This window comes from Octopus sinensis, linkage group LG18 (assembly GCF_006345805.1).
Source record: "Octopus sinensis linkage group LG18, ASM634580v1, whole genome shotgun sequence".
NCBI classification, from domain to species: Eukaryota; Metazoa; Mollusca; class Cephalopoda; order Octopoda; family Octopodidae; genus Octopus; species Octopus sinensis.
The window spans coordinates 31,435,676-31,459,285 of NC_043014.1; the positions used below are offsets into that span (position 1 = coordinate 31,435,676).

At 35.2% G+C, this 23,610-nt stretch overlaps 1 protein-coding gene across 3 annotated transcripts in view; it reads right to left on the minus strand.

Moving 5' to 3' along the window:
• Positions 1–23,610, minus strand: part of LOC115221485 (TOX high mobility group box family member 4) — a 130,935-nt gene that overhangs the window by 100,273 nt on the left and 7,052 nt on the right. Inside the window, exon 2 of one of the 3 annotated variants that reach the window (XM_036510849.1) lies at positions 5,718–5,863. The exons of 1 other annotated variant lie outside the window; for it this stretch is intronic. In XM_036510849.1, coding sequence (XP_036366742.1) covers positions 5,718–5,837 — 120 coding nt within the window. In that variant the 5' untranslated portion in view covers positions 5,838–5,863. Of the gene's footprint in view, positions 1–5,717; positions 5,864–23,610 lie in introns of those variants that run through there. One more of the 3 variants, XM_036510850.1, reaches the window with a different exon arrangement.

The window sequence follows — 23,610 nt, forward strand, 5'->3', positions numbered from 1 at the left end:
TTTGAGCTTGAGTTGTAAAGGGCTGTAAATGTTTAATAATAAAAGTAAATGCAATCAGAATGAGAAATCAATTATTACAGATAATAAACAACAGTCAAATTATCTGGTGTTTACCCATTTATTTATTCTAGCATCAGTGCAATGCTTTCTTGTAAATCTAGCTATTCCAGATTGATGGAAATAAATGCCCTTTCTCCCTCCCTGTTTTTTTTAATGCAAACATTGAAAACGGAAGTCAAATCCTCTAGTTAGTCAGGTAGACTGAACAAGCAAAGTTATAAAACCTTGACCAGCAACAAATTACAGTAAATGTACAGTTAAGTTCTGAGATGTTGGTATTCAACAAGAGCAAACATTCTAAAGCAGATCAGACACAGTAAGGGTACGTGAAGTAAGAGTACATGAAGTGAGTTCAGGAATGACTGAACAAGTTACAGGATTTCAGAGATGTATTTGCCTGGTAAGTGATTTGATCTGAGATTGTGTGTTGAAACTAAAACAATTACAGGATGGAAGATAAGTATTAGCCTTTCAAAAGCGCAAAGACTTAAATTCACTTAATCTGTTAGCATTTAAACCGGCCATATCCAGCCAAAATATTCAACCTGTTTTATCTTCAAATTGGCCAGATCTGGTCTCTTAAACTTACTCAAACATACTATTCTAAAAATAAACAATCGTGTCAGTGAAATCTCAAAGCTACAAGGTAATGCATGACAAATTCAAAAACAATGTGAATAAATTACACATTACATTTGATAGAGTAATCTGAATGCTAAATGGTTAAACCTTCATTATTTGGTGTTGAAATTTTTGGCGCATCAATTATGACAAAGTTCCACTACATTTATGTTCAGCTCAAAATGTTCTTTTCTTTCTTTCTTTTTTTGTGGTGTAGCTAGAGGAAGAAGGACAGCACCCATAACTTTTTTTAGGGTCTCCAAGATCGGTTGGAAGTAGAGAGGAAGTTATTCTCAGACCAGACACATTCTTTACACAGTGGACTATATTTAAAAGCTAAGTAGTAATGTCAAACTGGACAATGAATTAACTTTACAACCCAATCATAGGAGAGGTCCCCTTCCACACAGTTTGTTTAATAAATTTCATTCATAAGGCTTTCATCAGACTGAACTTATGGTACAAGATACCCTAAGTGCTCTGCACTGGGACTGAGCTTAAAACCATGTAGTTTTGAAGCAAACTTCTTAATCACATGGCTCTGACTGAGCAACAAAGTGGTTAAAATAAATATCTCTTAAGTTATAAAGCATGTTAAGTACCAGTTTAAAGCTTCAGTTTAAAGTGAATGAGAACTAAAACTCTTCCTTGATAGGAAACTAGTCTATGTAGATCATCAGTAGCATACCTAAAGTGATCTTGTATCCATTTCCAGATAGCCAGGCAAACTAAAGCAATGCAGAATAGAGTTTCCTACACTGAAACAACAGAATTCTCTCTGACAGAGGATTTTCAATTCATGAGCACAGGATGTGTAGTCCAACCACCTAATCTATTCATTGAAACAATTAGCATTACATTTTGTGCTATTTAGTAATGAGCTCTATCATAAAGACCTAGAAAGAAAGAAAGATGTATTTTACCAAAGCAAATTACAATCCTGCCTTTGCCTTTGCTGGATATAATGGTTTATAACATTCTACGCATACACACATGTGCACATATATGTAGATACAAGCAATAATCAATTGAAAGTAAAATAACAGCTACTATTTTTCTTTGCTTGCAAAAGTGGAAATTGCAAACTTCACAACTCCAACTGTCACATTAGGCATACTTGTATGGTACACTCCTACTTGCTCACCATACACTTACAAGAAACAACAACAAGGCGCAGTATCATAGAACTCAGATCAAAACCAATTAAAAAAACATTTGTAAACAACATATCTATATTCTAAGAATTTTTCACAGAAACAGGTGATTAATGTTAGAAACAGTACTCATAGCACAACACAATGTTAAAATGAAGACAGACAACACGCACTATTCATAAACAAAACGAAACACCTGACTGATGACTTGTAACATCTAAAAGGTCAAAATTCACAGTCTGTTAGTAATATCTACAATGAATCACATTGGCCCTGCTTACTGGCAAAGAAGCAACAACAGTCAGACAACATAATCTGCCTGTGGACGAGAAGCTGAAAGTCTAGAAATGTTGATGTATTTTAAAATGTTATTGTTCCAAAGAAACTACAAGAACTGCATAGAAAACTATGAGACAACCTTGATAAACGAGATAAAATTATGACATAGTAGAGCTTTGAATGCAACACACATACATGTGCATGTGTGTGTTTGTGCACATGTGCATGTGCATATGAGTAAGTAGCTAATTAAGTTACAAGGTGAATTAGCAAGATTACAAAGATATTGCCACAGACTAGGAATCAACAAAATATTCTGAAACAGTAAATTAGCAATATGGGCTCAAATTGCAATTTAGTAAAGGAGTTGCCAAGTTAGCATTATTGTTAAAGTCTACAAATTATCAGCAAGGATGGAAAGAATCTTTAAATTAACAGTATCCTTGAGGCATATTAATTAGCTTCATAGAAATGGCCTATATGATAGTAATATATGAACAATAGGGTGAAATTGTTAAATTACTAGAATTTAAATTAGAAAATAAATACGATCCAAAGTTAGTGAATGATTTAATATAATTAAAAGAACAACAATTAGTAAATATATATATATATATATATAAAAAGAAAAATCCATATACACTTTTAGAACATTTGATATAAAACTTCACATATGCACACACAACAATACTCGCTATGTAATATCACACACATATATGCACGCAAACATACACACGGATTTTTAAAGAGATGAATAATGAAACAAAGCCGTCTAAAATATAAACAAATAAATAAATGCTAGACATCTCCAAGATGTTTTTCAATGAGCTTGGATGGAGTTCTTCATTAGATGACAAGGCTTAACATCTGCCACAAGCACCACTTTAATTACAGTCTGTCTGTCTGTCTTCTATCTCCTCCAATATTACACACCCACTGCATCTCCCCCACAACACATGCACCTCCTATTGTCTTCAGATTTTCATCCTCACCTCCATACACCTTCACCTATTATCATCCAGGCCTCTAACATGTTCTCCAGGTGCTACTTCTCCTCCTATTGACAATGAGAGGTGGGGGGACAGAGGTAGGGAGGGAGGAAGGTAGGAAGATGGAGGAAGTGGTAGAATATCTTTGCCTATTGTTTTCTTTCCAAAGGAGAATTAAAAACTAAACCAACAACAATAAAACATGAAAAAAAAAACCCCTCCAACAAATAACAATTATGGTAATTATTTTTATTACATGGAGAAACAGATACACAAAACACACACACACACAAAGGCACTATAAGAAGAAGAAACATTATTAAAGACAGTGGAATCCATCAAGAATCATAAGTTGAACTATTCAGGGGTATGGAATTAGCCAAGGTGAAAAAGTGGGTGGCTATTTGCAAGCTGGAATAAATACTTTAGAATATGTGAGACTTGATCCAACTATCTGGAGGACTGTGCATGCATGGACATGTGTATGTATGTGAGACTGCATATGTATGTGTATGTATCTACACATGCACACAGATATACATACATAGATATAAACATACTCACTCTGCTAAAAGACAGTTGTTCTTAAGCACCAAGTCAGTTCTAATCAAACAGATCTACGTTCAAAGTTATCTGAGTTATGACCATTCCAACTTTTTTTTTAATTCTTCTAGGCACAGAATATGTCAAACTACATTATTTAATATAGACCTTTTTATTTCAAGTCATAAGCATGTGTGTGTGTGTGATTTGAGGGAGATTTGGTTATTTTTGTAAGTGGAGGCCGTTGCACTGACTTGTTTAATAGTTAATAGCGCTACCAATCAAACCTTTCAAGACATTTGATTGAGATAGAGATTCCATCACCACATTAGTAGGCCCAGTGTGGCTGTCTATAAGACTTCAGAATTGGATACAGAACATTGTAGAATATGTCAATATAGCCCCAACAGATAATTTAACCCTTAACCCTTCAACATTTAAATTCGCCATAGCCAACCCAAATATTCTACTTGTTTTATGGTTAAACTGACCAGAGTAATCTGAATGCCAAAGGGGGTAAACGGCAGACATAATCAAAGGAAAGTGAATATTTTATGGCACTTTTTCATAATGAAATTGTAAATTTTATTGAGCAAGAGACTAAAAGTTGTTGTAGTTTTTTGTACTTTAAATAAGTAGAAAAATTACCCATAAGCAAAGGAGATATTTTTTGTTTCTGCCTGCTTGTTACACACATTCATACAACTTTTATTGTTGTTTAAAGTTAAAAGGCCAAGGTGTATAGCTCTGATATAAATACACCCATCGCCCAAGCCCAATAGTCCTTGGACGAGTACTGCAAAATTATAATTTTGCTTGTTCATTGGTTAACATGTTACTTTTTAGTTTGCTAGAGAGAGGGGAGTTAGAGTGACAAAAGGGGAGGGAGGATGAGGGTGAGCCAGAGGAAGGGCAGGAAAGGTGAGTGAACTGAAAGCCAGCTGATGCAATATGCTGTCACTTACATGGCTAGTGGAAGTGAGAGGTAAAGAGAAAAAGAGAAATGTTAACAAGAGAGAGAGATAAGGTATTTAGCAGAAGGAAATTTTAAAATCATATATTACTGTGACTTAGCAAAATAGCAGTGCATGTTGTTTTTTAAATTTGCAATGGAATTGAAACTAATCATGTAAATAAAAACTTCGTGTATATTCTCCATACCATTTTGTGTATATCAATTGTATATAATGTAAAATATTTATGATAAAATATTGTGTAATAAGGAATATGCAATTATATATTGATCTTGCAGTTTCAATAGAATTAAATATGAATGAATGATATGTATATTAAATATTACATAGATTGTTATTGCATATTTTTCTATCATTTATTGCGCAGGCAACAATAAGATTTATATGCAATAAAAATGCAAATCATCCTTGCTTTCTTAAATAGTTCCTCTTAATTTTTTGTCTTCTGTGAAATTTCCACAGGTCATGCTTATAATAATAATATTATAAATTCATAATAGTTATATATATATATAGAGAGGGGGGGGGGACATGTAGAGGATCACCTAAAATGTAACTCCTCAGGCAAAGATTAAAAAATATTTCAGTATGTAAGCTGCATAGTATCTATAGCATTATGGGGAAACAAAGTCAGTGGTGGTGGGTAGGTATAGGGTACACTTGTGTAGGTATGACAAGTATTGTATGGATTGTTATTGTATATTTTTGTATCATTTATTGCACAAGCAACAATAAGATTAATATGCAATAAAAATGCTAATCGCCTTTTCTTTTTTTAAAGAGCTTCTCTTAACTTTTTTTGTTTTATGGAATTTCCACAGGTCCCACTAGTTTTCTTTTGTTTCTTTGAATGGTTTCTGCAGCACACTAGGTTATATATATATGTAAAGAGGCTGCTATACCCTAATTAGCATTCTCATTTGAATGACAATAACTATAAGGGGGTGCCGAAAAGTTCCTGATTTTAAGGGTATTGTGAAAGGCCTGGTTGGAGGCCCAACCTTCTGAGTTCTTTTACAGGGCTTAGAAAAACTGAAGGATTGCTGCAATAAATGTGTGAATTCAAAGGGATTATGTTGAATAAAATCATAATTAACTGATCCTCCTGTATTTTCTTTTGTCCAAGGCCAGGAACTATTCAGCACCTTCTTGTAGGTGGAGATCAGCCAATTCTGAGAGCAATTGTGTGTGTAGGGGGACGGGATCATCCCTAGCATTTGAGTGTACTCTATTTCATTGGCTCCTGAAGGATGAAAAGTAAAATTGAACTCAGCACAGCAGGATTTCAGCTTAACACAGAGAGCTGAAACAAACACAGCAAAGATCTAATTCCAACACTTTAGTAATTCTGCCATTTTCCTAATAGAGCATGAGATAAATTCCTGCTACTGGAGAGAATGCTAACCTATAGCAAATGATAACTCCATATTGTTCTGCCATGTATTCCTAGTGAAAACCAGAGATAATGTCAAATAAACTGTTTAGCCCCGAAACACACGCATGTAAGTTGATGTAACTAAATACCACAACCATTTTGTCTGTTGTTCCACTGATTCTGCTACATCCTACCAGGACTGCTGATCATCAATTTACCATTTCAGTTGTCTACAGTCTTGACCAGTGCACTACTTTACTAACCATAACATTATTAAATAATGATGATGATGATAATAATAATAATAATAATAATATATAAAGGATTGACGTAACTCCTCCAGAAGATATAGAGTTAAAATTAAAAGGAGAGTGTCATTGTCATTTGGTGACAATGGAGTTACCTCAATCATTTATATATTAACCAAAATGAAGTAGATTGACAAATTTATTTTTTGAACCTATTGAAGACACACAAGAGGTCGAAATATCGTTCACTCTTCTTTTAATTTTGACTTTTAACAACAACAACAACAAATCCTTTCTGCTATATTCACAAGGCCTGGAATTTTGGGAAACGGGACTAATTGATTAAAGTGATCCCAGTGTTCAACTGGTACTTATTTCATCAACACCGCAAAGATGAAAGGCAAAATCAGCTTTGGTAGAATTTGAACTCAGAATGTGAAGAAGGACAAAATGCACTCAGCATTTTGCTTGGCATGCTAATGATTCTGCCAGCTTGCAACTTTAACAAATGATGATAATGGTAATAATAATAATAATAATAATAATAATAATAAATGTCCTGATGCAGTACCAGGCAGTGGCTCTTGTGGCATCTGATCTTAACTGACTGGAAGTGTTATCATGTACATTGTTTTGTCTTGGTAGAAAAAATAGGCTACAGCAAATATTCTGCTCAATAGCACAGATTTGCTAGTCAGTTGCTTGACCATAACCAGTTGAGTATGTCCCTTGGTGGCTGATGATATGTGCATCTTTAATCATGAGCAGAAGTAGTAGGGGAGCATCATAGCCATGTACTGAGAGGAATTCTTTGGGGTTTGTATAATTAACCTTTAAAAACATGGGTGTTTTGTTCAACATCCTTAAACAACCCTTATTTAGGGACCTTTTGAGTGGGATGGGCCATTCAACCTGAAGAAAATTCTAACTGGAGCCCCATCTGCAAGGTCACACACAGTAAATCTTGATATGAAATTACCATGTTGTGCACATATATATATATGTGGAGGCGCAATGGCCCAGTGGTTAGGGCAGTGGACTCGCAGTCGTAGGATCGTGGTTTCGATTTCCAGACTGGGCGTTGTGAGTATTTATTGAGCAAAAACACCTAAAGCTCCACGAGGCTCTGGCAGTGGGTGGTGGCAATCCCTGCTGTAATCTTTCGCCACAACTTTCTCTCACTCTTTCTTCTATAGGCCTGCTTGCTTAGCCAGCGGAGTGGCATCATTTGAAGGCTAAAACAATGCAAAGCACATTGTGACCAGCGATGTGTAGCAACATCTGATAGCCTGGTCGGTCACGGTGATCATGGTGCTATAAATATATATATATATATATATATCTGAGACCCCCTTCGGTCATGACTGACCATGGGATTGCACCTAGAAAGTTACCCTTCCAGGCACAAGTCTGGGCAAAGTTGTTCATGGAAGACCAGCAGTCGCCCATGCATATCGGCCTCCCCTTACCATACTACCAGTGTTATCCAAGGGAAAGGCCGATACAGCTTGGCACCTGTGACATCACAACTCATTTCTACAGCTGAGTGAACTGGAGCAACGTGAGATAAAGTGTCTTGCTCAAGAACACAACACGCAGCCCGATCTGGGATTCAAACTCACAACCTCAAGATCGTAAGCTTGATGCTCTAACCACTGAGCCATGCGCCTTCACATATACTCTTTTACTTGTTTCAGTCATTTGACTGTGGCCATGCTGGAGCACCGCCTTTAGTCGAGCACATCAATCGCAGGACTTATTCTTTGTAAGCCTAGTACTTATTCTAATGGTCTCCGAACCACTCTGTATATATATTACTACCTCCATAACATAATTTCATGATCCAGTAAACGGAAGAAACAGAATAAGTACTAAATTTCAAAAATATATACTGGGGTCAATTTACTCAACTAAACCCTTCAGGACAATGCCCCAGTATGGTCACATTTAATGACTAAAACAAGTAAAAGACAGAAGATATCAAACAATATCTCAACATAGAAAAATATCTTGGGGGGGGGGGGCAGTTAATTTCTTTTCCTCCCAGTCAGATCATGCAGGAGTTGAGTTCAACAGTTTTTGAGTGGTACAGAGAAATGGTTTTAATGAATTAATCACCAGTAATATACCAGAGCTGATTTAATCTGCAAATACCTCCTTTCCCTTTCCCCACATTACTCATTTGCCTAAACATGTCTTATGCCTAGTTGAAAGAAATCGATTCTCATTAGTCATACAGGAGAACAATTTGATGTAAAACCTAGAAATTCTTCTTTTTTCTGTTTTTTTTAGTGACCAACAAACAAAATTTGCAATTCAAAACTACAACTGCACCGCAATTCTTTGCAAGTGCAACTGCTTTCATAACTGCATGTACACAAGCACTTATGTGAATTTCTCTTTTGCATTGTGCCGGAGGCTTTTCAAATAGACAGCCACAACAAAACAATGCATAAGAGCACACATATGCATTTGCTCATGCTTGCTTGCACTTCAATGCACAATGTAGATGGTTAATGCAATTTGTAAAAAGGAAAAAAAGAAAAAAATTTATGCATACTCATACATATAAGAATGATTGTACTTTTAAGTTTCATTGGGTTTACACAATAGTTAAATGATGGCAGAGGGTGGGCTGCGAATAAGAGAGGAGAGGTGAGAGAGAGAGAGAGAGAGGGAAAGAGGGAGGGAGATGGAAGATGGAAGACAGAGGAAATGGGCAGAAAAAGAGAGAGAAGGGTGGAGAAATCTAGCATATTTCTGCAAAGAAACAGCCTTAAGTGTACCGCTGAAGGGGAAACGTGAACAACAGAAGCAGTAATATAAACAACAGTATAGTAATAATGTTCTTAATCATCATCATCATCATCATCATATTCATCAAGAACAATGACCAGAAGACAAAAATTATCTAATGTGCAATAAATGAAAGAAGAGGAGGATGGACTGCTGCACAGTGGTTGTGATGGCTCTGCTGGATCCTGTTATAGTGTTGGGGATGGTGGAGGTGGTGGAGAACCAGAGGTTGACAGAAAGAAGTTTTAGAACATTAGCAACAAAGGGTGAGAAAGAAACAGCAAGGGAAAGGAGAGGAGATGGAGAAGCAGTAAAGAGAGGTAGGGAGAAAGAGGTAGAGAAAGGTAAGAATGAAGTAAGAGGGAGGGAGGGAGGGAGAGGAAAGAAGAAAAGTGCAAGTATTGAAACTTTGAAGCAAAGCATTCAAGTAGATATAATGTAGTCAAAGGAAAGGGGGCGATGGTGGATGGTGGTGGTGGTGAATGAGCAGTGGTAACATTATGAAGGGTCTTGTCATTATCCATGCCACCCCTCACCGGCCTTCACCATCGTCACTGCCACCTCAGCCATACAGTTTATTAGAGAGAGAGTTTCCAAGACAGTACAGCAACACAATGGGAAAACTTCAAAAGAATAACAAAGAGAAACCACCAATTATAGCAAGGAATGGATGGAAGATCAGGCTAAGAAATTAGGAAAGGAAAAAGGGACAAGACGGTGAGGGGTGGGGGGAAGAGTAATCAAAGAAACAAAAACAACATATAAAGACCCCTTAACATTTCCTATTCATTGAGAACAAAAAGATATATATATATATGTGTGTATATGTATATATATGTGTGTATATATATACATATATATATATATATGCATATATATATATATATGTATACATATATGTATACATATATATATATGCATATATAATATATATATATATATATATATATATATATATCTATGTATACATATATATATATATATATGCATATATATATATATACACACACACACATACATATATATATACATACATATATACATACACACACTTATGTATTCATTTATATATATATATATACACACACACACACAACCAGCAAACATGGGCTTGCACTTTCATGCAGAGGAGATCATTTATTAATCAACGCACACTAGTAGTTTACGAAGCAATTATATGTAAGCTTGCTTCAACGGAAATCACCTATCCATGTTCATTTTTAAACTCTGCCACCAGGCAAGGGGCAAGAATTTGGTAATGAAGATCAACTCTGCCACTGTATGTATATATATGCTTACAAGGCCAAGACAGTCCAAACAGCTGAAGAAGTTGCTTGCTTACATTCTATCTGACTATAATTCATACATAGCAACTCTCTCTCTCTCTCTCTCTCTCTCTCTCTCTCTCTCTCCACTGGTTTTCAGAGGTTATTTAGTGCTCAACACTGTCCAGCAAAGGAAAATTTGAAATGAATCCTTAAAAAATAAGCTAGAAACACCTGAAATATTGGGGAAAAAATTATAGACAGTGATGGAAATTATAAGCTCACTTCTGCAACCATGTAGTTTTGGGTTCAGTTTCCCACTGCACAGCACCTTGGGCAAGTGTCTTCTACTATAGTCTTGGGCTGATCAATCAATGCTTCAAAAATGAATTTGGTAGACAGAAACTGCATGGAAGCCTTTTGTGTGTGTGTGTGTTTGCTCTCTTCCTCCACTCTGACAAGTGTTGGTTTGTTTAAATTCCTGTAACTTAGCAGTTCCACAAAAGAAATCAATGGACAGAGAACTGGGAGTAATTTGGTTGACTAAAACCTTCAAGGCAGTGCTCCAGAATGGCCACAGTCCAATGACTAAAACAAGCAAAAGATAATTATGCCAACCAAATCTAAGATCATCGTTTCAATCTCTCTCTCACACACACACACGTATTGTATGTGTTTTACATGTGTGTGTGTGTATGTTTTGATAGAGATAAGGTGCACTTTCCACAAAATTCTTACAATAGTTTAGCAATAATGAATTAAAAGAGAATAACAGACAAGCGATGATTTAGTTTTAAGATATGAAGAAATACAGAAAAGAGACCATAGAATAAAGAACCACACATTCTTCTTTTTGAAACGGTACAATTTGCATGCTGTCTCCAGAACAAATGCCATCATATATACATCTAAAAAGACTGTAAGGAATCTTTGGAATGTAGGTGGGGGGGAGGGAGAGAAGGAACCTATCACATGGGGCATTCACTTGTAGAATCCTGGCTTTGACAATCAATACTAATTAAACAGACTGGATGCATTCAAATCAGAATGTTTAGAAGACACAATACTAATTAAAGATCTTCTCTGGAATTTAGTTTCTTCACCAGGCAACCCACACCGACGTCTTGCCAACTCCTCAATCTAATAAGAATCTACTTTTGTAACATGTTTCCTCATTGATCTAATTAAACAAGAAAGTATGTCATGTGATTTTGGATTTAAAATCCAATAAAAATGTGTATGCACACACATGCATGCTCGTACAAATGCATATGCACACAAATACAAGCATGCATATAAATATATGTGTGTATATTGTTAAACATAAATATGTTGACTCTTATCAATTCCAATAGGGATGCTGAAGCTCAAATTAGTTTCTTCACTTAAGTAACTGTGATATGAAAAGAAGGGATGTGTGGTATAATTTCTTTTTTTATTTATTATTATTTGTTTGTGTGCAACTACCTGAGCGAAGTAAAAGCATTCATAATGTGCCTCTTAATTAACATTTTAAATTCATCAAAGACTTTTGAATCAGAAGTAACCTGGCAACCTGACACTAACAAGGAGACAAGATAACTAAATTGATAAAATATTAGCCTACTAGATTATGATGATAATGATGACATGTGATAAACCAGATATCTATAATTAGTCCTGCATCTCATCTCAACGCCTACTTAATAGAATAAGGTACCAGTAATTGTTAGGATGTTACTACTGATAGACTGAATACTGGCACAAAGCCACTTCCCTCAATACTATTCCCTGTCCCAGTTGAAGGGTCTTTATCTTGCAAATTATTTGGTGACTCAGCTGGTGCTACATCAAAAACACAGTACACTCTGTAAAGTGATTGATATTAGGAAGGGCATCCAGCTGTGGAGATAATGCTGAAGCAGACAATAGGGCTTAATGCAGTCCTCTAGCTTGCAAATTCTTGATAAACCATTCAAACCCATGACAGCATGGAAAATGGCTACATAGTAATGATGATGGCAATATCAATATTCCTTTGATCAACACTACTGAATTTAGGGCCCAGTTCTGGTTTTACTAGACCTATGACCTCTACAGACATTTACATGTATATTAGTTGGTAGCCTAGTGTAACTTGGTCTAATTCTATAGACATAACCAGCAATAAAACACCTGAAAGCAATCTGATATCAGTGCAATGAAAATGTAAGGTAGATATAATTATTAAAAGAAACATTTTGTTTCTAAGACAACGCATCTTAGAGACATTTTGGATACATGACAGTTTAAAGGTAAGAGAGCAACCATTCAAGGTCGTTCATGTTCTCTCTTCATTTTACAACAACAGCAACCAGAGTTAACCATTAACAACGTCATTCTAAGTGACGCCAATATCATTATGTTTGAGTTATTTCATATCAGAATATTCTCATCTCCCTTCTCCTACCTAAATATCCTGCAGCCATTAGTGGAAGGAACTAAAAGTCTAATGTTCTTTAACTTAGCTAGCAAAGCAATCCTGTTTGTTGACTCACCCTCACTCACCAACAGTGTCAACAGCTGCAGGTTGTACATAATGAGAGAGAACATTGCAGGAAAGATAAATTGCAAAAGTGTGTGTGAATAGGTGTTTTAGTAGAAGAGACATCAAACAGTGAAAGGTGACTGACATATGGGGAGAATGGAAAAATAGTTGGGGAGTAGTTTGAGATAGTAGTAATCATAGTAATGCTATTAACAGCAAAATAAAACAAGATCAAAGGGCTAGTACATGTAAATAGTGCTTGAAGGGGAAAGGTCATCAAGGAAATGGTACTTTCAAATCAACTTGATAATGACTTAACCCAGTCAGATATTATGTGTCTCAGTGAGAATGGTTACAGGGTTATTAAAGAAAAAGAGCAATTTATACAGGTAACTTTACATTAAGGAGTGGAATATACAATTTCCTAATTCAGACTGTCTCATGGTCCCAGCAGACAAAATGGAAAATATGTTGCCCTGGAGGATGGTAAAGGAGATGTGCTGGAACAACTACTCTGGCCCACGAGGCTCGAACTTGCAGATAACCATCTCTGCCCCAATAGCATTGAGTAGGGTATTGTTCAGGAGCCAAGAATGCCAGAGGTCTCCTGTGTACGTTCTTACTTAGTCTTTTTCATTCCCAGCCCATCTGAGAAGCTTCTGGTCCTAATGATATTAATTCATCAATCCACCTGAAACTACCTCTGTTAAACTTTACATTTCAAATAAACATTTTAACTGAGATCGCATTGTTAAATAAATACTGATGTTTAGTAACCCACCTGGAGCTGACTGAGCAAACCCATGATTAAAAGAGTTCATCTTTCATTTGTCTTTCCAAACATGGTGTATCTAACACTACAATGTGCAATGTGCTCTTCTTTTACTTTTTATACAGTAGAGTAGAAGTTGAGGTTTGGCCACTATTTCTAGCATAGCAGACAACCAACCACATAGAGGCTTCCTCACTGAATATGTTGAGTTGCGTTTCTAACATTAGCTGAATACAGCAATAAAAAGAAAATGCTAAAAAAAAAATAGCATTTAAGTTTTTCTCTCATTAAATTCTTGATTGTTTAAAAGTCAACTGAAAGACTCTCATTAAAAATAAGGGCTACAATAAAATTAAATTAGTTGAATATTTAGAAACATTTATAACTATCAGTTGGGCAGCTAGCGGCAACCCAGTGGATGGTAGTAATAACCAAAGAATAGAATTTCAAACTGAATGGTACACAGTTAAAATGGAGACAACATAATATATTAAGTCAAGCACATTTGTAACTGTTTTAAAGAGCAGTAAAGTTCTTAGTGTTAATGATAGTTTCTTTGCAAGAAAAGCAAGGGAGAAAACTCTAAAACTTTAAATGGAAACTAGTGGAGAGTGAATGTGAACCTTGTTTAGCACAGTGACAACTACAGATATGTTTCAAACTATTATACTTTTGTTGTCAAGTTCAAATCTCACTGGGGCTGACTTCTCTAAGATGCCAATATGTAAAAGTGCAATAAGGAGCTTGATAAAATACAGGCTGTCTTACATGTCCAAGACAACAATGTGAGAGGTAGAGAGTGAGATGTTTTGCAATGTGAAGCTATCATAAGCAGGAAGGAAACTGACAGGCAAAACCAATATATTTCACCAGAAAGATGATGGTAAGCTTTTAGAAAATCTACAAGTCAATTTTCATTCTCAATTGAAGCCAATTCACATAACTAATGTTATTAATGTCTTTTGTAAAGATTAATAGTGCAACTTACTATCCTCCTTTCTCTCAAAAATAGAAATCCATGACAACCACAAAGTTTCAGTCTAAAATCTATTAATTCTTTTACTCTTTCAAAAAAAAATTCCTTAATAAACTAATTCAACAGACCAACTTAAGATATTGAGCTCTCTGGTGACATTAATGTTCATCATTATCATCAATGGTTTACGTCTGTTTTCCCAGGGTGGCATGTATTTCAGAGTGGTTCACCACCAGTTGTGGACCTACATCTTGTCACCAACCAAGGGTGTTTATTACCTACTACACACAACAAAGAAAAGCTGCTCAATATTACTGTTGTGGTGAGCTGGCAGGATTGTTAGCACACCTGACAAAAAGCTTAGCAACATTTCGTCAATACTGATGTTCCAAGTTCAAATTCTGTCAAGGCCAACTTTGCCTTTCATCCTTCTGAGGTCAATAAAATAAGTACCAGCTGAGCAGCACTGGGCTCGATCTAATCAACTTATACCCTGTACTCAGTACATGTGTAGCAACATTTTTATAATGCATGACTAGCTTTGAGTTTACATATGGGGTAGCATGCATGAGAGGAATGCTGCATGAGAAAGAAACTAAATATATCTATAGTCAAAAATATGTGTCTATAAATATAAAGAGAAAGTGTGTTAAATGTATTGGTTGGAGATGATGATGAGATGGAGAGAAGAAACACATAAAGCAGAGTAATGGATGGGATTATAGAGCTATGGGTGGTTATGCAGACAGCTATTTTATGCTTCATGGTCTCATAGAAACTGAATAAATTCAAAATGCCTATGGTAAAATATATATGAGCTTGTGTGCATGCACATAGTAAGGCCAAGCATTGCTATTTGTCAATGATTAAGAGTAAAGTACTCAATACAAGTTGTAGAATATAAATTTATTTAAACTGAATTAATTCCCCTCTTGCAGCTTGAATATGATTACCACAGCAGTCATTCTTGCTTGGCAATCACTGAGGCATCACAATTCGCAAGAAAGGAATTCAGGTTAACTCTTTAGTACCTGAAACCAGCAATATGCGGCCCAAACAATCTATCTGTTTTAGGTTCAAACTGGCCAGATCTGGCCTTTCACACCTATCTGCCAATGTTATTCTAAAGATATACAATAATGTCATCAAAATCTCAAGATTTATTCAATACAATGTAAATAAATAGGCATTACACTTGATAGAGTAATCTGAATGCTAAAAGATTAAAGCAGTGTGTGTGCGTGCGTGCACATGTGTTTGCATACTGTCTATGGTTCAATTTATATTACTACATTAACATTATATGGTAAGTTAAAGTAACAAGCTAGCAGAATCGTTAGTACACCTAACAAAATCTCATCCATCTTTACCCTTTGAGTTGAAATTCTGCTGAGATTGACTTTGCCTTTCATCCTTTCCAGAGTCAATGAAATAAGTACCAGTTGAATACTGGGGTCAATGTAATGGACTAACTCCTTCTCCATTCCCATCAAAATTTCAGGCCTTGTGCTTATAGTAGAAAGGAAAAGGAGTATGTGGTAAGTCATCAACATACATTATTAAAGAAACCAGGTATATGTGTATGGTGCTAAGAAGGGCATCCAGCTGTAGAACCGTGCCATATCAAATTGGAATCTGGTGCAGTCCCGCTAGCTTGCCAGCTCCGGTCACACCATCCAATCCATGCCAGCATGGACAACAGACATATGATGGTGATAATGACGACAACAACATGTGTGTGTGTGTGTGTGTGTGTGTGTGTGTGTGCATGCACACAATGTGTTCAGGTTTAGAGCTGTAGATATAACATTGCACAGCCAGAAAAGAACACATCTCCATAATTAAGCCATATGAAGTATCTGAAGTTAGGTGTACAAGGAGGTGGTCACCTCACAAGCTACACAAGGACTGTCTGAATATTTGGAAAATAATGAGAACAGAACTCACTCCAACATTGCCAAAACAGCAACCCACAACAAGTCATTGTATAAATACTTCTATTAGGGAATACAAAATTACACTGCGCAGTAGAAAAAAAAGCCTATGTTAAACTGAAGGGAAAATAGAGAAGTTAGAAATATAGAAGATCAAAGAATATACAGCCTCAGCAAAAATCATTTCCACTGAAATACAGAAAAGTACCTTTTAAAAAAAATTCCATTTGAGAATGGTTTTGCCAAAATATAGATAACTACATTAAAAAAAAAAGAAAAAATTCACTTCAAAACAGCTACATCAATAATAAGCTTTTCTGATGGTAAAAAAAAACAATACAAAACAAAACAAAAAACAATGACAATAGTACACCAAAATTACTAAATAAAATAACCAAAAAGAATCTGATAGAAGAACCTATTTCCTACCCAAGAAAATTGCACTTAAAATGGTTATAGTAAAGAAGAAAAAAATACACCCATAGTCAGTTACTAAATCATTGCCAAGTGGCAATAGCTCTGTGACTATAACAGAATAGATCCTTTATTACATGAAGAAAACATCAACAAAATAAAAAAAAAATCTTTGCAACCTTCCTCTTATATATATGTATATACATAAAAATATATATGTATTTAATACAATGTACACACCTGTTTGTGTGTCTGTGAGTTTGTGTTTTGTGTGTGCATCATGCACGTGTCTGATTTTGTGTATACATATGATGGTGGCATATTCCTTCCATTCCATCCTGCAGCAACGGCACAATAAATATACAATAGTAGAATATCTACTGAATAAAAGATCCATGAATTGGGTGCTGATTGCATTTCGTCTGTATGGACATTGCAATTCTTGTAGACATAAACTGCCTTATAAAGTTCAGATGACAAAAAGTGTTACTAGTATGATGCATAGGTATCATGCAAATATAGCTATTTTGGTATGTATACTAGTATAACATGGTATAACTGTTATGATAATTTGGCTATAACTGAGGTACCTGAAGTAAAGATACACTACATATGACTCATGAAAGAACTACATCAGTACCATAGCTATAGAAAGAACTATATTGGTACCCTAACTATAAAAAGAACTATGTTGGTACCCTAGCTATAAAAAGAACTATGTCAGTACCCTAGCTATAAAAAGATCTATGTTGGTACCTTATCTATAAAAATAACTATGTTGGTATACTAGTTCTAGCCACCATCTTAAGATAAAATAATAATAAAGACTAGTTAGTCAGATGTCATAAAATTTGCAACCCACATTTTTTAGAACTACAATATTACAATATAAAACCACACACACATACACACAAAATGTATTTCTTTGAAGGTGATGATTCACTGCAGCAATACTCATCCTTTCGGACCCTAGTGCATAAATTTGGGCAAAAAAAAAAAAGAATGCACAAGTGTGGGGAACTGAAATGGAGTGTTGCATCAATTTCAAGTAAATACATAAGCTCTATTACATATACATGCAGACACTCACACACACTGATATGATACTTGTTTCAGTTACTGGACAGTCGTCTTGCTGAGGCCATGGCATTGAAGGCTGGGTTCTTGCTCATTTTTACACCCATTTTTCCAAGCTAGCATGGGTTGAACAAATAAATTTTTGCAACATTTTCAATGCCAACAGACCTTCCTGCCTCTAAAATTTAACTGGTTTTCAAGCAAGAGATCTCTTCTTCCTCAGTTATTTGAATACACACACACGCATATGTATACATTTATATATTTACATAGACATACAGTTATATCTGTGTGTGTACATGTACACATACCTACACACACACACACACATACATATATGTTTGCTGGGGTCAGGTGGAGTTTTATGAGGCAGATTTTCTTCTCTTGGATGCCCAAACCTGTTTTTAACCCTTTCGTTACTGTATTTATTTTGAGATGCTCTGTATTTCTTTCAATTACTTTAAATATAACAAAGAATTTAGTAAAATAACTGAGTTATCATTCAGCTAGTGTTGGGAACATAAATTGTGACTAAGATTTAGTGGAAGATTTTAATTTAAAACTTATGAAAACAGGACATTTGTACTCAGAGCCAGAGCCGGTTTTAGCCGGGTTGGTAACGAAAGGGTTAAGCAAAGTAACATTTCCCTATGGTTAGACGTTCTCGCAAAATATTGGAACTGAAAAACACTGCTTGTATGACAGTGACACTCATCTACAAATATCACGCAATGCTAACCAAAGAAACACAAACATCTATGCACACTCTCTCTCTCTCTCTCTCTCTCACACACACATGAGGGGCTAAATCCAATGACAAACTTCTGGTCACCCTGGGGCCATAGTTGAAGACACATGGACTGAACCCAAAACCATGTTAAGGAGTAAACGGCTTAATCATACAACCAGACCTATGCCTGTATACATACACACACATAAATATCTAATCTATCTACACACACACACATGACTATGTGTAATCCTTTCAAGAAATGCAAATATAAATATTACTATATTATACATTCAGCATTCTCAGGAGTGTACACATCTGTTTGACCATCTATGTATATCCATAGGCAATATACATAAACATGTATAGAAAACTATATAAGCACATGTACTTGCATGTGTGTGTGTATGTGTGTATCTATGACAAATAACAACATCAGCTATATTACTTCGTTTTTCTCTCTTTTCTCCAGAAATAGACAATCACACAAACACACATATATATGCAATTTTGGATATTAGATGGATAAAGTATAAATAAATAGAGAGAAAAATCACCAATGGTTGCTTCACATTTGAATTGAATATACACAAATGTGTTCTTTGAACAATCCTATCTCCATAATGAATTAAATCTAGAAATATGGTTTTCAGCACGAGTCAAAATGCTTTATTGAAAAATAGCAATACCCAAGAAAATGGTTTTGTTGCTATTGGTTACGGAAACAATAATAAAATGGATATTTTCAGTAAAATGTAATTAAAGTGGATAGTGACCAAGATGTTGCATCTTCCCTTTTTAACATTGTTGATAAGGTAAGGAAAAAAAAAAATGACTTTTTCATTTACTAATTCCTTCAGAGATGGACATCTCAGTCAATATAAACAGTATTGGAAACTGAGGTTAAAAAAAAAAAAAGATGCCTTTTGACAACTCAGAGGTTGCTGTGATGATTTTATGTAACCCTCACCTCCTGTCACATCTCCACCTCTGCCCTATTCAAAAATCATCTCTCTCTTTCTTGCTGAAGTAGCCATGTATCTCCTTTACTGCAAGACACCTATTTCTCTCCCTCTACTCCTCATCACTTGGCACAAAAACAACCCACCTCAATAGTGGAGTCTTATTTTGTAAGTTCTTTGGTAACCTCACTGCTGCTGGTGCCACATAAAAAAGCACCCAGCACACACACATTTCTTATAGTCATTTCTGCGGTATTTCGTCTGCCGTTACGTTCTGAGTTCAAATTCTGCCGAGGTCTACTTTGCCTTTCATTCTTTCGGGGTTGATAAATTAAGTACCAGTTACACACTGGGGTTGATGTAATCGAATTAATTACTTTGTCCTTGTTTGTCCCCTCTATGTTTAGCCCCTTGTGGGTAATAAAAAAATAAAAACTAAATGGCCTATAGTTATTCAATACCTACAGAACACGCAAAGAAAAATACAAAAGTTGTAATGGTTTTAAGAGAAGGGTCCGAATGTCTGTTTGTTTGGGTTGGGAGAAATGAAACACCAACTGTAGCAACTTCCATCCACTCACGAGCACACACACAAAGAATTGGCATGTGTAGAAAATATCTTAATACTTTAGCATTTCACCCAACCATATCCAGTTAAAATATTCTATCTTGTTTTATGTTCACATTGACTAGATCTGGCCTCTCACACCTACCTTACAGTGTCATTTCAAAAACTAAACAATCACATCACTGAAATCTGAAAACCATAATATCATGCAAGATTAATTCAAAATATGAATAAATAAGCCTTACATTTGACAGAGTAATCTGAATGCTAATGGGTTATGCTGAGCTTACGGTTGCCAGATAATCATATACACATATAAGGCCAAAGATTTTGAGAAGACTTCCTCAATCTTTTAAATATACCTTACTAATTTATCTAGTATCAGTTTTCTTTTTTATTTATTAACCTCAAAAGGGTGTCAAACCAAAACCATGTTTGATCCCAGAGGAATCTGAAAGGAGATTGTGAATGTGAAAAGACTAATTAAACACCACGTGGAATTAATGTTCCTGTTCGCTAAGCTGACTTTGTCAATTAATGCTAGTACTAGACTAATAGTTACTTACATTGGCCTCAGTCCAAAGATAATACACAAAGTTGACATAGGTAGGATTTGAACTCAAGACCATTAAATGACTAAACTAAAGACCATAAACAGCTTTGACAATTCTACCAATCCATCTTTTACATACCTAATGATTTTTAACATCAGCACAAATTCCTAAGTTTTTTTTGCGAGTGATTTAACCCTTTTGATACCAGCCTGCTTGAGACTGCTCTTTCTTCTAGGATATAAATTTCCACTTTTACAATGATCTAGATTAAAACTAATCAAAATTCCATATTAATTTTTGTTCTAAAAACCAGCTTAATGGTGATGAGATTAATTTACTAAATTCATTTTCAAAATTCACAGAGGTAAAGGTAGTATATTTCAGCTGAAATACAGTAACATAAAAGTTAAATGGTTCAATTGAGCATATAATATTTATTTTATGAACAAGAGCTGGAGGGAATTAAGTAATGAAGAAAAGAATAAAAGCTCACACAAGTTACCTATTTCCTAGGAATGGTGGTTATTAGATTTCTCTATCACTTTGTAGTATTCCTATATAAGTGATAACAGAAAGTGCACAAGACACACCACCTATGTTAGAAGTACGCAGAGTCCATAATAATTGGATGTAGGTATAGAAAGCTAATTCCTCAAATAATAAAATAACATATTTTACACACACACTATGCATATAACACACATAAAATATATATTTCATATAAGGAAAAAGACATGGTAAAACATTAGCTACATGAAAAAGCTATCACCACCTGTCTAACTTCATTAAGAGAAGTTAATTGAATATATGATAAAGTGTTAAATATAGGAGGTTTTTCTGGTGCATTCCATGTCTGCTTCTTAATCCCTTTGTTTTACAGTAGATTACAGGGACCAGGCCAACTATACACAATCTGGATATATATCTATATCTATCTATCTATCTATATATATATATAATCTTTTACATGTTTATATATATAAATACAATATCTATACACTTTTACACACACATATATATACACTTTTATATGTATAAATGTAAATATATAGATGTCAACATTCATACATACATGACTCTTGGATCCTGCCAATATGGAAGATGAACACTAAATGATGATGATATATGCATGTACATATATCATCATCATTATATATGTACACAGGGCGGCAAGCTGGCAGAATCATTAGCACGCTGGGTGAAATGCTTAGCAGTATTTCATCTGCTGCTACGTTCTGAGTTCAAATTCCGCCATGGTCGACTTTGCCTTTCATCCTTTCAGGGTCGATAAATTAAGTACCAGATACGCACTGGGGTCGATGTAATCGACTTAATATCCCTTTGCCTGTCCTTGTTTGTCCCCTCTATGTTTAGCCCCTTGTGGGCAATAAAGAAATAAGATATATGCATGTACATGCATATATTTGCAAATACATACGTACATACATACATATTCATGCACACACATACACACTAACAAACGCATATAATCATTACAAAAACATAGTACATGCTTGTGTTGGTTGTATGCATGCATTCTAGAAGTATGTTGATATATATCTAGATACTGTCTTTGTGTATGTATGTTTAGTTCATATTTTACACTTATGTTATTATCAACCCCACTAGAAGTTAAGCAGGGGTATTGGTATCTTCATGTAGCTAATGTTTTACTGGGTTTTTTTATAGTTACCACCAAGAATTAAGACCATGTGGAAATGTTCATTAAGGATGGTCTTTATGTCAGCGATTATTTCAGAAACAGGTACAACCGTAAGTTTTTGGAAGGAGGCTACAGTCATTTTAATCGACCTTGGGCTTGAGTGGTAATTATTTTACCAACTCCTGAAGGAGGAAAGAACAAAGGGAGCCAGCTTTGGTAGGATTTGAACTCAGAACAATAAATATTGCAAAGCATGTTGCCCAACTTTCTATTGTATCCTTCTGATTCCTAACATTTTAAAAACAGTAACAACAAAGGCTTTTGTCCAAATCCTCAGTCTGTGAGTAGAAGCATGAAACACTTTCAAAATAACAGACAATAATCATGATATGATCCAAAATAAACCCTATAGGAATAATATTAAACGATTCGATCAATCATTGCAGTGTTGGGTTTAGGCCACAGGGCAATGCTGAAATTGATGTAAAATCACTTTTACATATTTGTAATGGGTGATATATATGAAGCAATTACAGATGGTGTATAATATATGAAGCATATATCTGATATTATACTGTCACACCTTAAGACAAGTGACTGATCATGAATCACACACTAGTCTTCACGATAGATCTGTTAATACTGTGTTAACAACTGCCATGAGTAGACCAGACATTATTATCAAACATTAAGGGAAACTAAAAAGTTAGCTGTCATAATACCAACAAATAAAATCCAGAAAACAGAGCGAATACAAGCACTTGAAATCAGACAAATTGCTAATGTGAGCCTCAATGTTGGTGCTGTCACATTAGACTTTGAAAGGAAGGTTCTCCTCTGTGCAAATTTCAGTGTAATAATACTGAACACAGAGTCTAAACTAAAAACAACAATCTGGAATAATTTCAGGGTGGGAGCAACAAGTGTAAAATGTACAAAAAGCTGTCTTGTTACCTAAAATAGAAGTATTACTCTCGATTTAATGGAGCAGCCAACCCTAAGCTGTTTCTGTTGAGATGTACAACCAAAACCATTGACCTATAAAGAGGTCATAATAATGATTATTTTTATATTGTTACAAGATCAGAGAAATAGCAAATGATATCAGAGTATGACAGGAACTCATTTTGTCTACCCCAGGAACTGGACA